Source organism: Amphibalanus amphitrite, unplaced genomic scaffold (assembly GCF_019059575.1).
Source record: "Amphibalanus amphitrite isolate SeventyFive unplaced genomic scaffold, NRLGWU_Aamphi_draft 000181F_arrow, whole genome shotgun sequence".
Classification (NCBI taxonomy): domain Eukaryota; kingdom Metazoa; phylum Arthropoda; class Thecostraca; order Balanomorpha; family Balanidae; genus Amphibalanus; species Amphibalanus amphitrite.
Genome location: NW_024881676.1, coordinates 575,860 through 593,486, shown reverse-complemented (window position 1 = coordinate 593,486; position 17,627 = coordinate 575,860). Strand labels below are relative to the sequence as shown.

The 17,627-nt window shown below is 56.3% G+C and overlaps 1 protein-coding gene across 31 annotated transcripts in view; it reads right to left on the bottom strand.

The window, feature by feature from the left end:
* LOC122384089 (C-terminal-binding protein-like) overlaps window positions 1–16,947 on the bottom strand; it is a 37,889-nt gene extending 20,942 nt beyond the window's left edge. For 30 of the 31 annotated variants that reach the window (XR_006256965.1, XR_006256963.1, XR_006256962.1 and 27 more), the window contains exons 1-3: window positions 16,745–16,941; window positions 13,062–13,285; window positions 2,675–2,803 (exon numbers count right to left, since the gene is read on the bottom strand). Coding sequence is in view for 4 of the 31 variants with exons in the window: in XM_043371088.1 (XP_043227023.1) it covers window positions 2,675–2,803; window positions 13,062–13,256 (324 nt within the window). In the remaining 27 variants the exon portion in view is untranslated. Of the gene's footprint in view, window positions 1–2,674; window positions 2,804–13,061; window positions 13,286–16,744 lie in introns of all 31 variants that reach the window. The other variant, XM_043371091.1, reaches the window with a different exon arrangement.
* Between the last annotated feature and the right edge of the window lie 680 nt (window positions 16,948–17,627).

The following is a 17,627-nucleotide window of genomic DNA, read 5'->3' as shown; positions in this document are numbered from 1 at the left end:
GGTCGACGGTCGCCAAGGTCGGCATACCAAGGCCACGCCTGCCACCAACTCGCCAGCCCCCCCCCCCCTCGTGACCTAGCCCGTCCCGACGCGTGACCCATCCCTGATCGGGATGTTACTCGTATCACTATCACCCCTTCCCTATATTCCACTCTACCTCGCCCATCCCCTCCCGTTTGGTCGTCTGTTTTCTCTGCGTATCATAAAAGCCTACGACGCTCGACTATTGAATATTTTAGCGGAGCGAACGGCCAACACCGGGCCTCAAATCTCTGTTGCAGCGAGCTTGTCGTGGCGTCTGCGGCGGCGGCGGCGGCGGCGGGAATAAAATAGAAGAGTGGAGGGGCGGAGAGAGGGCCGGGCGGCGCAGCGGGAGGACACGATCAGCCAACTTGTTCGGCGGCGGCGGCGGCGGCGCGCAAGTTAGCCCGTGTCGCCGGGAAGTTGTGCCCTAGTTGGCGAGTTGTGCAGAGTTGTTGGCACTGTCGACGGCGACTCCGATTTCCGAGCGGCGACACCTGAGCCGCCCCCGCCCCCGCCCCCGCCGCGGGAGGGCGGGCCAGGCGGGCGGCAGACTTTCTCTGACCGCCCGGCCGGGTCAGTCACGACAGAACGTGTTTCCAATACCAGAGGAAAGACAACGCAACTTCGGAATGACAGCCGAACTTTGCAAAATCACGCTCCAAACTTTCGAAATCACGTCCAACAAAAAGTCGGCCCTCATAAAACAAGTAAGAAGCAAGCCACCAGCCTTATATTGTATCACTTTATCAAACTAAAACAAGCAAGAATCACTTCATAACTTCTGTGTCCATTTCTCAGTCTGTGCGAACGCCTTTTGTCGCTGTTTTCAGTCACGCCACTGTCAGCGGCCTCCGATGACGCCACCAGTCCTGATGACGTGGCTGGTATCGCTGACGCGGCGCCGCCGCGCCACCCTCCGTGCTGACGCGCGCGCTCGGTACACCTCTCGTCAGCAGTCAGCACGCAGCATCAGCACTAAGCGCACTTGGCGGTGGCAGCGTCAGCCCAGCAAACGTCAGCTCAAATCGGAGCAGCAGCCGTGTGTCATAACTCAGGCCGTAGTGAATGAATATAGGAATGATAACCTCAGAGAGGGACAGCTGTCATTCTTGTCAGCACAACTTCGTGTCAGAGGACACGTTCAAAAGGACACGCTCAAAGGACGGCCAAGTTCATTACAAACTCTTCCCTAATGAAGTTCCCGTATCAACTATCAGTTTTACAACTTGTCGACCCAAGTTCAGCGCAAACTTGGCGCCAAGTTGGCAGGCTCGTCAGGCAGAAAATGTTTGTTTGGCCACCGGAGTACTTTCCGCGCCGCCGATCTCCAATAGCAGTGTGCAAACACCGAGTGGAAGTCCCTATCTTGCAGACGGGCACCTGTGTAGACTCCCCCTCCCTCCCGTGGGGGTGATACCGCCTCGCTGACAGGTGATCCCTCTGAGAGGGGGAGGGGGGGGGGGGTCAGTCGCTGACCGAGCGGCCCGTCAGCATCCCTCACTGGGCGCACCCTCCGCCATCGACCCTGCGCCGTCCGCCGTCCGCTGTCCTCGGCCGCTGTCACCCCGGATACCGGCCAGGTAGGAGGGACGGGGAGGGGGAGGGGAGGGGAGGGGAGGGCCGTCCGCCGCCGGTAGCCGCCCCACCGCCTGATACGCCGCCAGACAAAGGCCAGGCCGGCCCGTCAACCCAGCCGCAGGCCGGCCGCGCGCGCACGTAGGCCGTTCTTGCGCGCGGTGCTGCCGCGGCGTCAGAGGCCGGGAGCGCCGGTGGGGGAGGGGGAGGGGAGGGGCGGCAGGCCGGCCGAACCGGACTGGGCAGGGCGCGCGGAGCAGCACCGGCCGAGTCGGGAGGAGCATCGATCACACTGAGAGCAGAGGAGAGAGAGGAGGGGAGAGACGGAGAGAGCAGCGCGTCCCACCGGACAGAGATGGTCAGTCAGTTGGCGGCGGCCACCCCCCCCCCCCCCGTGAGTCACCCGCTCCTGCCCGGGACCGGGGACGCCGCCAGCCTGTCAGGAATAGTCGCCGCCGTTGCACGTCGCAGCGTCACCAATTTTAGCCGCGGCGCATCGTCCCCACCACCCCTCCCTCCCCGGGACCCATACCGATCCCCTCCCCCGGTCGTTCAACGGGCCGCTCGCCGCGTGGTCATTCGAACCGGACCGGCCGTCTTTGTCCGCAGAGTTTTTCTCCATCGATCCGGTCGACCGGACCTCTCCCCTCCCCCTCCCCCGTCCTCCGCGCGCACCGGCCGGGGAGGTGGGTGGCCGCCGCCGCGCCGCAGCGCGCTGACCACGTGGTCGGCCGAGACGTCACCTTTGGCCGCGCGCGCCGGTGCGCCGCCGCCGCCGCCTCCGCGCCGCTATCGTCACCGTTCTCACGGCGCCACACCAGCGTGCCACTAATGCGCCGTCTAACCTGCCCAACTGACCGTGGCGGCCACGGTTCCCGCCAGCCGGTCTCACGGCGATCCCCTCCCTTCCTCCCTCCCCTCTCCAAACTCTCACGGCGCGGCGTCCTTGCAACTCAGCCCTCCCCCACCCCTCCCCACCCCCACGCTAAACGTCCGGCACCAACTTGGCGCCGCAACTTGGGCACGTCGTCATCGTCATCGTCATCATCGTCGTCGTCGACGACGTCGTTCTCACCTTGGTGTCGATGTTGTCGACGCCGCTGCCGACACGGACGATGATCTTGAGCGCGCGGAACTTTTCCAGGTCGTCCTTGGTGAGACTAATGCCGTGCCACATCAGGGCGCCGACGGCCTCGTTCAGCACCTGGGCAGAGAGGGGAGCAGAGGTCAGTCGGGGCAGAGTTGGAGGGGGTGGGAGGTTTGGAGTGTTGGACGTGAGGGAATGCGATTTGGGAACGGTGGACACCACTGAAGCACGGACAACGAAAAGAATAGATTACAGGCACACCACACAACATTATTTCAAGCGGACGAAACGAATCAATGAGTCGCAATAACAAATCTGCTGAGTGCTGAATCTTTGGTATACGGTAGCCTGTTACTTCAGTATACGATAGTATGTTACACTTGTTGTCACTGTTACAAGCACTGGGGAAATAACGGTGAAGCAACAGAAGGCATTCCCTGCAATTCAGACAATTGACAGGGTGTTTTGACAACACAAGCTATAGTCACTTGTCTGCAAAGGGCCCCCGCCGACAGTCCAGCTACCAATCCATACACCAGACACGTCACCGTTGACCGTACGGTGTCATTGAGCACTCCTCCACTGCACAGTGGCCACAGTGCACAACTTCGCGCACCAACAACACCTCGAGCCGGATAAAGCAGACAAAAAACGAGCACACCCGAAGTGCACCGCCCTAAAAACAGACCATCAAAGTCGCCGTCCGATGAGCTTCCAACAAGGCCAGAATTTTGGTGACAGTTGTGGCCTGCTGGGAGTGTCGGCTTAGGACGCACCTGTGCGGCATATCGCCGCCCCCGACACGGGAGCGGCACTGTGCCACCGGGACCAGTTTCACCCTCCCCGCGCCTCCGCTAACTCCATTTATAAACCGCCCCATTCCCGCGGGCCACATTTTCAGCTCATTGTTGGATCGGCCTGCTAAAATAGACCGGAGATTCGTCGGCGGCCATAACCAGGCGTCGCCACCGCCGCCGCCCGCCAAAGTTCGGCCAAGTGGGCGTCAGGAGGCGCGGCCGGCCTGTGACGTCACACGCCCGCGGCACCGTCAGCTGACTGCCGAGCAGCACCTTTGTGCGACCCCCGCGGCGCGCCAAAACGGACCGGCCGCAGCGGGCGCGGGGAGGGATGGGGTTGATGACCCCGCGGCCCGCGGGACAGGCGTCAAGGCGGCGGTGACGGTAACGGCGCCGTCACAGCACGTGCCGCGCGCGCGTCACAAACGCGTCACGAGCCACTGTCGCTGAGCGGCCGGACTGAAACTCGAGCACTCGAGCATCGGCACCCTCTCACCATTCTTCGAGTTCTATTTTATCGGAGGCGACCCGAACAAACCCAGCCGTAGTTCCCCGGAGACCCGAGATCGATAGAATGATACAATGTTTCATTCACCGTTTGACGTATGTGCATTGGAGCGTCGATAGCTACCTGTGTCAATAAACACCCAATCACAGACCAAACCGGCCTAGGACACGCAGAGTTCAGCAAACACACCTGCTCGCCGGATCGACAGCCAATGTCAAACATGCCAAACTGACTGGTAAGACTGTAGGTACTGCAGGAATCCCACAATGCCGCGCAGACAGGTGGGACGGGATTTTCTGGACATGTGTATTGTGTCACCCGGGGTTAAACTTCACCCGTTCACTTTCTCACCAGTCAAACCCAGCCACTGAACCTAAAAATCATTACAAGTTAGTCCGTGATTCATGCTACTACACATAAGCGAGTACGTTCTGAGCATGACACCGCAACTAAAGGAGCGCAGTGAATGCTGATTGCTGATCACCGTTTCAATATCTGACGTCGACTGCAGCGCAGCCCATTCAGTCCAACATCTGATTCATTGACGGCTAGAAATCAAAGATCGCTCTAGTTAATCAAGATCACGCTATCTGACGTCACAGAAGTCACTTTGTTAGGCTGGGGGGATCCATGTAATCGCAAGGCACCTCGCAGTTGCGATCAAACGTAAGTTGAATCGGAACAGATATTGGAGGGATCCATCACATCGTAGGCTAAGTAGATACGCAAGTTGTATCGCAAATGGTGAAGATACGAACTAACTTTACGAATCTTCTCGGTCGATCGGAAGGCCGATCGTAGCGAAGCTTTACCTCTTTCTCAAGAGAAAAATATAAGAAATTTTCAAAATTTTCACAAAACCGAAATATATGTTAAACAAATATGGTTGATGAACACGTGTGCAAAATTTGAAGTCGATTTCTTCAAAAATGGCTGCACTAGAGCGTTTTAAATTTACACGTTGAAAACGGTCACTTTCACGTCCTTTTTGTAATTTATTTTTTTTAATTTTGAAATTTAAAAAGTGTTTTAAGCAATTTTTCGCGTTAATTGCGAAAATCTGACCAAAACATGTATCGCACCATCAATGATCCGATACGCCATCAGAGGCCGCGCCGCGGACAGGTGGGCGCGGCGATACCTAGGCCGCGTGGGGGTTACACTGGTGTTCGGGAAGGGCTATGTCAACGCGAGGCAGGCCGCGGGGGAGCCGGTTGCGGCGCCGGTCCGTATTTGTCGGCGCCTAGCAGTGCAGCGGTGCGTTTATGGCGGAGGGAGGGGAAGCGGTGTAGTGTCGGCAAGGCCGCACACAGGAGAGGGCACACGGGCCTCCCCCCATTCGAGTTGGGGTCCCTAATCTTTAGACCGCCGAAGACCATGTAAAATGAACTGAAATGATGATTAAAAAGACCGGGAGGGCCCATCTCGTTCCCCAGCAGGCCCATACGAGTCCATAAATGCCCAGTAGCGCAGCCAGGGGTATTGTGGTGAAATTTCAATGGCCCTCAAAAGACCTCAAAGGGCCCACAGATGGGGTCACCGGGTCCTCAGATGGTCTCGAAGGGCCCTCGGTTAGCGTCAAATGGCCCTCATCTGGTGTCAAAGGGCCCTCAGATGGCCAAATGAAGGGCCACAAGATGGCCTCAAAGGGCCCTCAGATGGGTTCAAAGGGCTCTCAGCCAACGTTAAACCTACCTCAGAAGACCTTAAAGGGCGTCAAAGGGCCCTAAACCTGCGTCAGAGGGCCCTGAGCTCGCGTCAAACGACCCTCCGAAGGCCTTAAAGAGTCCTTAGCTTGTGTCAGAGGGCCCCCAGCTGGTGTCAGTGAGCCCTCCTCAGCTGGCGCCAAAAGTCCATCTGAAGGCCTCAAACGGTCGTCAGCTGGAGTACAACGGTCCTCAGATGCCGTCACGCGGCCCTCAAAAGCCTCAAGGAGCCCTTATAAGGTCTCAAAGGGCCCTCATTTGGCCTCAAAAGGCCCTCCGCTAGCGTTAACCGGACTTCAGAAGGTCTTAAAGGGCCCTTATCTGGTGTCAGAGGGCCCCCAGCTAGTGTCAGAGGGCCCCCCGGCCCTCAGTTGGCGCAAAATGGCCATCAGAAGGCCTCAAACGGTCCGTAACTGGAGTCAAACCGCAACGGTCCTCAGGTGGCGTCAAGCGGCCCTCAAAAAGCCTCAAAGGCCGCTTAAAAGGCAGCAAAGGGCCCTAATATGACCCCAAAGGGTCCTCTGCTGGCGTCAAACGAACCTCAGAAGGTCTCAAAGGGCGTCAAAGGGCCCTGAGCTCGTGTCAAATATAAAAGCGCCCTTAGCTGGTGTCAGGAGGCCCCCAGTTGGTGTCAGCGTGCCCTCAGCTGGTGTCAGAGAGCCCTCAGTTGGCATCTACTGGCCATCAGAAGGCCCCAAACGGTCCTCAGATGGCGTCCAACGGTCCTCAGCTGACGTTAAGAGGCCCTCAAAAAGGCCTCAAAGACCCCTCGGCTGCTGAAGAGGCCCTTAGCCTCAAAGGAAACTCAAGAGACGTTAAACGGCCCTAAAAAGGCTTGAAAGGGCCCTCTGCTGGTGGCAAAGGGCTCGCATATGACGTCAATAACAGCTTTGTCAAAAACGGACCTGAGAGACCTTGCCGGTCCCTGGTTATAAGGGACTCCTGTCTCTTGCAGTAACCTGAGTGGCCCACGTTTACTGAGGGGCCCCTGGTTATTGAAGGAGTCCCTGGTTACTGGAAGGACCCCTGGTTATCAGAGGGTTCCCTGGTCACCTGGTGGGTCCCTGATCAATTGAAACCTCCCGATCATCTGAGCGCCCCCTGATTGCCTTGGTCTTGGCGTTGGCGTACAATTTAAAGTCGTCGGCACACTGCGGCCTCCTCTTTCTCAACAAGTCCCTCTATTTCTTCTGCAGCGAGGGCGATTTCGTCAAAATACTCCTACATCGCGAAGCCTCGTGCGCAGACGCAGTCTTCGGGGCGCTCGCTGCGCCAACTCTTGACGCCAACTGACGGGCTCCAAATGGAACAGATGGACTCCGAAACGAACGTGGGAATGCCGACACATCATCCCTCCAAATTTACAGAGGAGGAGATGTCCCTGACAGCCCATTTGCAATAGGGGTCACTTTTACACTATAGACGTATGGGGAATTCGACCTTATCGACATGGTACTACGAGGTCAGCTGATCTGCTTGGCATTTAAATCGTAGTAAAACGGGCATTTAAACGCTGCGAAACAACTTACGTACAACGTAGCTCCGATTTGCCGCTCTTTCTTTTTCATCCCTCCGATTTTCTTCCGATCAAGAGAAGTTTCGTACCGAGAGAAGTTTCGCAGCCACGTCCGATATAACTTACGATAGCACGGATCCCCCCAGCCTTAGTTCTCTACGAGTGAGGTGACAAGCCGTGTCGGATCGCAGTCGCACCGCGTCCAGCGTCCTTCCCAGTTCCCCGTAACGCGATAATTAACGTCATCCCTCACGAACGATGACGTCAAATGACGTCAGACACGGAGATAATAATCCACCGGGGAAACCCGCCGCGGAGATATTCTGCAACCGCAGGTATTGTTATTCAGAGGTATCCTTGCGCAACTATGTGTCATGTTTCCAGAACTAATGGCGCTTGAACATAAAAAAGTCGCCTGCCAGTGAGACTGTCAGACCAACTACGTCAACTGACGTCACGATACAAATGAAAAACGTCATCGGAACATGCACAGCAGGTGACACCTGGCCACATGACACCGGCGGGGAGCGGTTACTGGGCGGCAGGTGCATATGGAGCAACCGGCTTCACTTATAGGGTTCGGGGCAAATCAGTTGACTTTCAATACTTTCGATGATCAACAGCTTTATCCTCCAGCCTGCATGATTTCCATGATTTATACAGCAAAGTGAAGCATGAACAGAAGCTAGGTAACTTTCCACGGCATGAGCGAAAGCGTAGCCTACGACCTTGAATAAATTTGCTTATGATACTGATCTAAATGAATAAGAACCTTTCCCATAGAAATGTGTACTCCCTCAACTGATAAATTATCAAAATACGACCAAACATGAAAATCAAAAGGATAAGTCAACACATGCTAGCCTCGTTCAACAAACTGTCACAACCCGCGAACGTGTCACAATGTGTACACCGCACTATCTCGTGAAACACAGGCTACGTTTACACAACGGCGCCATTTGCTCTAGTAAAAAGTTGCGAGTCCGCGCCCGCCCCGCTGCAGTTGCGTCACCGTTTATCTGCGCGGAGAATCTGGACCGAACTGTCGACTGTCGGTCACCGGTGGCGGAGAAAGTTCGGGGAGAGAGCGAGGAAAGAAAGGAGTGGAACGAACAGCAGTCCATAGCTGCGGCGAGACAGCCGAATCGGTAATCAAGCGTGAATGAAGTTGATAAAAGACGGCGAAGATAACGCGGAACCGGGCGGATCAAACACAACAGAGAGAATGGAAGATCAATAGTGATCCGTGGATCTCACAATGTCACTCGCACCACTGGTGATTTACGAGATTGAGAAACTCTGAGGCTTGCGAGTCTTAGAAAGTCGCCAAAACCTGCAGCAAGTCACCACCATAAACTACATTTATCCCGGGACAATAGACCAAGTCTGTTGTTCCGCGACAATAGACCCACGGCCAGTCACCACGACTGGAGGCCACAGCGAGCCACGAACAAACACCGGACAGATAGGACAACGTATACATCGCTCACGCTCGTCTGCACCGTGATTTCTCAGGGGAGGGGAGGGAGGGGCGTATCGCGAGGTCACGGGGTCAATCAAAGATTTGGTCGGGATTACATCATAGACGCTAAGACCTATCAGATACCTGAGGACTTAGCCCTGTCCTCTCAAGGACTGAAAACGGTTCACCCATGGTCCGTCCCCGACCCGGCAGTTCAGTTCAGTGCTCCCTTGGTTTAGCAGTCCCTTGGTCCGACGACAGAATGAGGTCACCCGTCCCCCGCGTGTGTCGGCGACTGACACGGAGCCGTATAACTCGTACCGGAGTCTGGGGGTGGGGTAGGGCCGGGGAGGGGGCACTTGGCACCAGGCGGGGGTGTTTACCAGTCGGCAGGGTACTGGGACAGTCCAGGCACCAGGGTGCGGTCAGTTGCACCGTGCACTGGCCGGGTGGACCAGGGATCGGCTGGTCAGAGCTCAGAGTACGAGTTTGGTAATGACTGTGACTTGCGGTTCGATGGCGCCTGCACAGCAATGATAAACACATGTGGAGAGTTTAGTGACGCCGTAAGTACAACACCGTGGATATAGCACCGTAGATAGGCGCTATTGCCAGAACGGTGTGATTTATTCGGAGCAGCTCAGGGAGGCGAGTCACTTTCCGAGTATCGTCTCGGAACCACCCGTCTTTGTTAGCGCTCCCTCCCCGGTCTGCCAGACTGCCAGCAGCTCTCCCTAATCTACCCAGCAGCCCCACCCTCCCCCTCTCCGGCCCGTCCGGCCGTCTGACCACCCCTCCCTCCCTCCCCATCCCTCCTCTCCGTCGGCCATCCCTCAGTCACCCCTCCCCTCCCCTCCCTCCGCTTTCACAGAGGCGGCTGGTGGAGCCACTTCCCGGCCCAGTTCGGTTCGGGCTCTCCCCGCCCTCCCAGAGAAGATGACTCGTCCGCCGCTGACGTCCGACAATTAATAAACCCGCGCCCGCCGCCGGAGCGCGCCGCGCCGTAAAAAGCACCGCTCTCCACCGCTCCGTCCCGCCACTCGCATCACGCCCCAATCCAACTGGCTCCAACAACGGCCCAACTTGTGCCATCGATAACAGGCGGCCGACTCCGGCCAACTCGCCAACACGGCACCGACTTCACCCGTCGTCCAGCCGCTCCACAGTGTTTCAGAGTTTCCCGATTTCCGACGCCAGAGATCCGATGTCGCCCCCTCCCCCTCCCCGTTCGAGCCAACGGCCGCGTCTTCTCGGCGTCTGTCCTCGGAGGAGACCGGCGTCCCCCCCCCCACCCCTCCCCAACATGGCGGCGGGAACATTCCGACGCCGCCACCCGGTCCACATCTCGGCCGGCCGACCGGCGGCCCACGTCAAGTGGCCTCCGCCGGCCCACCCTGTTTATAAAACGGACGGCGCGCCGGCCGGCCGCGCGCAAGAACGGCCTACGTGGCGGCGGGCGCTGCGCGGCGGGTCGGCCGCCGGCGCGCGCTAATGGACGCCGCTCCGAGTGGCGGGAAAGTGCCGCGCGGGTCTCGGCCGGCTGCCCTGACCGGTCCGGCGGCGGCGCGCCCGGCCGCTCCGTGACCGCAGCGGCCGGCGAACGGGTGCGGGTCGGCCGGACCGACAGGTGCCGGCGCCGACCCTCCCTCTCCCGGCGCGTCCGTCCGCCTCCGCCGCCGGCTAAACATGGCCTCACGCCCACGGCCCATGAGCCGGACAAAAAATCGTGAGCTATTCCAGAGCGGGCGAAGGCCGGCCGGTCGGGGTCGGTCCGAGATCGGATGGCGTGACGACAATAACTCAGCGCGCGCGGCCGACGCGGCGTCGCTGCGACTCAGCCCGCCTCTCAGAGATGGTCCCGATACACCGTCACGTGGCAGCCGGGGCACGGTGGGCCGCCGTCACCGATGAACGCCCGCCGCCGACAGCTGTTGATACACCAGCGGAGTTTTTCAGTCGCTGTTTGCTGTTGGATCTGTGATGTGAGAGGTTCTTGTGTTCGCTGCTATGGTTTCCAATTGGGCGGACAAATCGACAGCGGTAATTTCTGATACACCAGCGCGGCGCCGGCGTTTTAACTACGCTGACTCGTGTGTGACGTAGGGTAATAAGGGAAATAAACGATCCAGGCGTTAGTGCAATTATCTCATAATCACCATAAATCAACATATCTGCAAACATTTATGAACGATGGTAACACAATTTCATCAGCAAATCTAGCAGTTGAAAAGGGCATTACATATTTAGACACTAATGGGACCTAATCCCGATGTTGAATATTCTTGACTGAAAACAGGAAACAATCCTTTTCAATCTTAACGAATCAAGGAACTCAAATAATCGAAAATTCGTTACCACACAAACTTAAAATATCCGAATTATCAGAGAAGCTATAACTATGTTCAGTGGTCTTTTAAACCACGAGGCACCAAACCAGGGAAATAAAATTTAATGAATCAGGTGTACAAAAACGCACATAGTTATCACGCCACGCACGTCGAATATACGTGACACGTCAGCTGTCAAGCACCACCATAGTGATACCTCTTGGTTCCGAGGCAGGCCTCCGACGATAGGCAGTTGAAAATAAGCAGATGTTTGGCAGCGGAATCTTTAATCTGACAGCGAAAATATCCCCGAGCAACAGGGCGCTCATTAAAGGAAATAGTTCACATTTTAACATGGGTTTTGAACTGGAATAGCAGTTCCGTAGCTTGGGCTGAGACGAGCATAAATCAGGAGCTTTTACAGCCCAACGATCACCCTAGGCAAAGATATTCTATTTCTCGTCCCGAAAAATGTGTCTTGCGTTGAGGATGTGTGCCTTGCATATATTCGCATCCAGTATGAAACGAGCATGGGTCCCGAAAATTTTTCAGAAACTAGAGAAATTATCTACGAGAACTCTAGAGAAATTCGCTCCAGTGAGGCGCTCCAGTAACAAAAGCACGAGCAGATCGCCCAAATGCCGGTGGCAGTGATAATTTCTCTAGTTTAAGAATTTTCGGGACCCATGCTCTTTTCATACTGGATCGCGTGTGCCTTACAGAAACTGAAAAGTTCTTCCTATATCAAAAATATAGAAAATAATCTTTTGTTGTAAAAAGGTTTTATTTTCTTTGCTGATCATTTTGAACATAAAAAATCACAAATCCATTGCAAAAAAAATAATTTCGTGAAAGTGAACTATTTCCTTTAAAGGAAATAGTTCACTTTCACGAAATTATTTTTTTTTGCAATGGATTTGTGATTTTTTATGTTCAAAATGATCAGCAAAGAAAATAAAACCTTTTTACAAGAAAAGATTATTTTCTATATTTTTGATATAGGAAGAACTTTTCAGTTTCTGTAAGGCACACGCGATCCAGTATGAAAAGAGCATGGGTCCGGAAATTCTTCAGAAACTAGAGAAATTATCGCGGCCACCGGCATTTGGGCGATCTGCTCGTGCTTTTGTTACTGGAGCGCCTCACTGGAGCGAATTTCTCTAGAGTTTACGTAGATAATTTCTCTAGTTTCTGAAGAATTTTCGGGACCCATGCTCGTTTCATACTGGATGCGAATATATGCAAGGCACACATCCTCAACGCAAGACACATTTTTCGGGACGAGAAATAGAATATCTTTGCCTAAGGTGATCGTTGGGCTGTAAAAGCTCCTGATTTATGCTAGTCTCAGCCCAAGCTACGGAACTGCTATTCCAGTTCAAAACCCATGTTAAAATGTGAACTATTTCCTTTAAGTCGGCAGCACTTCTACAGCGCAGCCGAATAAATTCACGGCAGTTCAGCACCGCCGGCGGGCCGCGAAAACAAAACTCAAACACCGCCGCACCGACTTAGCTCCAGGAAATAGATCGGTAAGACGTATCTTCCGCGAGTCGCAGTTTCTCAGCCCAGCGAGCGGTACCATGGCGAACTAATCAGATTTGCCGCCCGCGCGCATCCCAGTTGGAAGTCTTGATCTAAAGCATACAAACACGATTTTTCTTATAAATCTGGCGATTTCACACGATGTGAGCAGCCAATTAGATTACAAGGATGAGACAGGTTGACAGGGAGGCGAATGATACAACATGATACAGTGATACAACAAGTCACATTAAATAGGAACAGCAATCGACGAGATCAACACGCCACCAAGCACCAGACAAAATCTACACTGGACAGTTGCTAAATGCATAGAGTAATCGCACAACATAAAACGTGCACCAGGCCACCACAGAAATACGTAGAAAAAACGTTTCAGTAAAGACACCATCAGCACAACATTCAATATTCATCCTTTTACGTCCTAGTCCCATACCAATGCCCAAACACGCATCCATTCCATCCCACCGTCACTTAAGTGAACCACTTTCCTTCCCAGCATCCTCGTTGGACTGACCTTTTCGTGGATCTCGGAGGTGCTCTGTGCGTCGCAGAACGCTACGGTGGCCACATCCTTGAGGATGGGCATTTCCACCGAGCAGTCCCTGCCGTCGAGCAGGGCCACCAGCGGCCGCGGCATCGGACCGTTGCTGATGGGACCGCGCGCGTCGACGCGGGGTCGCTTGTTGACAGGGGTGCCCGATTGGAGCATGTCCACCGGTCGTCGCCGCCGCCCCGCCGCTGCCCGCACACACCACAGCGTCAGCCCAGCCACTGGCGCGGGCCGGCCGGCCGGCCGCGCGGCCGCCCCGCCGGCAGGGGGACGTGGAGGGGGGGGGGACGCCGCCGGCGCGCGCGCACCGCGCCGTGTGGGGAGGGGAGGGGAGGGGTAATCCGAGGCCGGGCGGTACAGCGACACATGTGGACTGTGGGGCGGGGGCGGGGGAGACTACAGCGGGTGTCGGATGGCATGGCGCCGTCAGGGACGAGTGATGGGAGAAAGGGCCGACTACTTCCCGGCAGACCGCGACTCTGGCTGCAGCCAATGTCGCGCCGTCCCGCCCTTCTAAGCACACCGTGCATGAAAAGAGAAACGGGCCCGCGGTCTGTCACCTCCAAGTCCACACTATATGGAGCCGGCTAGCACCGGGGCGCGACTGATATGACAGTGTGGCACTGCGACACACCCACCCAAACCCACCAAACCTATCCCCCACCTAGCTCAAATGCATCTCAAACATCTAATAACTAAACGAAAGCCTTTCATGTCGAACTTTGAGCATCATCTTTTACAAACTTCTCATCGTAAATAACCTCTCAAAACTCCAAAGGATTACTCCCAAATTTCCAAGAGACGCAATTCGTAAACCAGCGAAAAACAAGATGGACTCCATCTCTGACTCCTTGTCGAAAGTCATCACCGGCGGACACAAACAGGTCCGCCTTCTGTGGCGGTCCCGGGTGGTCTGCGTCAATGGCTTCCATTGAGGTCCCGCCGTGTTCAGCTCGCTCACAAATGCCCATAATGCCAGCGACGACTCGGGGAGCCCATCTGAATTCAGCCTCATCAGCTTTCCGGGAACTGTGGCTCGGTTCGGTTTAATTCATAACTCGGCGGGAGGCGGGGGGAGGGGAAGGGAGGGGAGGGAGGACCAGCTGAGACGAGGGCTAGCACGCTGGTCGCTGAAGGACGGTTCGGGACCCCCCCAATGAACTTACAGGTGGCATTAGCCGGATTATAGCGGCAATGTTAAAGTGAGCGGCTATATATTTCTTTCAAGATAAGTCAAAACGATTTCCCCGCAATGTAAATTCATGATTTCCCCGATGTCCTTTCGTCCTGATTTCTTTCAATTTAGCGCAGCACCAGTTCCACAGTCCTGTATCTTTTGACTTATGATAAACTCGCCACCACATGCCTATAAGGAAATGACGCACCATCGGGCGCAACTGCCACGGTGGCAGTCCCTCCCCTCCCCTCCCCACCGTGACTGGGCTTTCTCCGTATCTCTTCCCTCCCCCTCCCCTCCCTCCCTCTGGCCGCTCCGACAGCGCAGACGTGACCTGCGCTCGCAACCGTTCGCAAATTAGCCAGCTCCGGAGGCACCTGACTGCCGCCTCGGCGCGGCTCGGCGCGGCGGCTCGGGCGGAGAATTTTCCACCGCCGCCGCTGAGGCCACGTGGCCGGTCGGCCGGTCTCCGCACCGCCCGGCCGGCCGGCCGACAGCCGCGCTGAGGCGGGCTGCACCCCTCCCCCACGGCGGGAGGGGGAGGGGCGGCGGGGCAGAGTGCAGGAGTCGCGGCGGGCGGGTGGAGGAGGGGGAGGGGAGGGGAGGGGCTGTGATCCGGTCCGGCAGCCGCCGCCGCCGCCGCCGCTGCCTGCTCGGCTTCACGATCAATAGACGGTGCCGACGCGCCGCGCGCATGACACCGACCGACGGCGGCGTGTCACATGACACACGTGTGTCACCGTGTCACGGACGGACGTGGCGAAAGCGGCGCCATCTGGCCCCCGCTGGCCGCACGCACGGCAAGGCTCGGGACGCTTTCACGACCCCTCCCCCTCCCGTCCCGTCCCCGCCACCAAAGTTCGTCGGCCGGATGGCCCGAGTGGCCACCAAACACCGCCGAGTGAACTGCCGAGCCAACTGCCGGCCGGAGCGAGCGAGAAATCGACCCACCGCACCGGCCCACGGCCAGATGCCACGCATGAAGGATCATCGTGAATAAATGCACGAGGAAGTGGTCCGAGCGGCGGAAAGACTGACACGGAACCGGTCGGCGGTCATGCCTCCCAGCTCCCCACAGCGCTCACTTTCAGGCTTCATCGCCCGTTGAATGTGCAAACGAGTCACCGAATTTCAAACAGAGGGATCCGTCCCCCCCCCCTCCCTGTTCTCGGTACAACTGACGCCGCCGAGGAAGGCGATGCCGTTGCACGGGATTTATGCAGGGATGCATCCACCCTTGAAATGTAAATGAGTGGGACTTCCATCCCGTTTAGACTGATCGAGACAGTCACGTTGAGGACAACCCACATGATAAAAAGGTTCGCATACCTTAGGCCTCGTTATGCATTGCAGAGTACCTAATGCGTGTCTTATAACTAGCGGATCGAATCCTGATCTGTCTCAGTCCTTTCTTATCACTCCTCGACACAGGCTCTGTTCACTGCTCGGTCAGTGTTCATGTTCCAACCTGTTCTGTTCCACAGGTCACGTCCCAGCCGGCGCGTTCCTGTCCCGCGCCATACGGTCACATCCCGACCTGTGGGAGCTCCGCCCGCGCCACACTGTGTCGCTTCCGCCCACATCGCATCGATCGTATTCACCCCACAGTGCGAGCAAACACGTCCCGTGACCCTCCCCGCCCCCTCAGGCGGTGGCGGCCCCGCCCACAGTACTGCCCCCCTCCCCCCGGGGCCGCGGCGGCCCGTCAGTTCTTGACGCCCGGCCGGTCGGAGGTCACGCCAGTCGACGCGGCGGCGCGGCGCGGCGGCCATTGTTGTTGGGCGCTCCGGTGCGGGCGCGCGCGTCTGGCCGCCGGGGGGGGGGAGGGGAGGGAACCGAGCGTCCCGGACGCGCCAGCTGATTCACGGGCCGCGGCCGGGGCAGCGAGGTCGCCCGACAGAGGCGGCGCCGTGGGAGAGACGGGGTATTTCTGGCGAGCGGGGACCGGTCGGGTCGCCCGGGACGAGACTGCGCTGCAGCCGAGCTCGCGATTTGCATGCCATGACTGACGTGGTCTGTGGCGTGACCATGGGCCGGGGATTCAGACGGAGCGGGAGAAAGGGCGGTGTAACGAAACAGCCGCAAAGACGGGGAGAGCGTGCCATATGGATTGCAGAAATGAGAATACATAACGCAACAGGTTTTCAAACCGAAATCGATACTTGTAACTTTTAAGTGATAGCAACACACGAAAATCGGAAGCAAAATGTATCTTAATAATGACGAGGTGCCAAAGTAAAACTAATTGAAGTAAAAAGAACGTGCGAATGTCGAATTCATGATTAAGTAGGCCAAGATTGCAATATTGATATACTGTGGACTCCGCCATTGACTAATTGCCAGCATTCACCAAATAATTATGACAGCGACAAGAAGTAGGCAGAATCTTTCAAAATCACACTAGTTTACAAGTCGCTACATGCTATGAAAATACAATTTAGTGTAAACTTTAGCGTGACTCGCCACTCACCTGATCTTCAATCAGTCCAATAAAACGCCAACCAGCAGCAGATGACCTTCGCGCAACCTTGCGATGACGTGCGGTGCGCGTGTCTCGTTGATACGTGCCTCCTCGTCACGGGGAAGTTCAGCACTGAAAAGCTACTCAGCTCGCTCGAAACGCGCCCTCCCTGCTCGGACAGCCAACCGGAATAGTCGCCTGCCTTGTGGGATGGATCGCAGGTCCGATTTTGCCGATCAAGCCTTCCCGTGTCACTAAGGTCCAATTCCACCGCTGCGCGGCCGAGTAAACACCCTTACCGACTGTGCGACATAGGCCCTTCTTACCACTCGGTGACCAACACAAGTAAAACAAGAGGAAACAGAGCGGCAGGCATGCGTTCCCAAATCCGGCGAAGGTCACAAAGCTTATTTTCCTATTAGTTTAGACGCTCATACAGCCCGGTGGACACAAATAATAAATAACGCCCATTTTATGTTGGACTTGTGAATTCTGAGCCGAAACTTGTCGGCCGAGTCTGGTCGGAGTTGGCGCCACGAGTTGGGGTCGGCTCCAGGGAAACTGTTATCAACTATGATGTACGACTATCGGGGACAAGTCATGATGGTGAGTAACTACGGCCATTCCGACAGAGTCCCCGGCTCACGAAAGGTCAATCACCCATTAATAATGCCGCTGGTCTACCAGCTATTATTGGCGTTTTAAATGGAGCAGGTTTAAACCACCGTTAAGCGACGCACAACAAAACCTTACAAACAGGCGTGTAGACAAACTGCAGGGCCTCCTCTAACATACCCACTGGGTGGGCAAATGCCCACCCAGTCACCACAATTGCCCACCCAGTGGCGTCGATTTGCCCACCCAGAAGCAAATGGGGCATTCCACGTCAAAT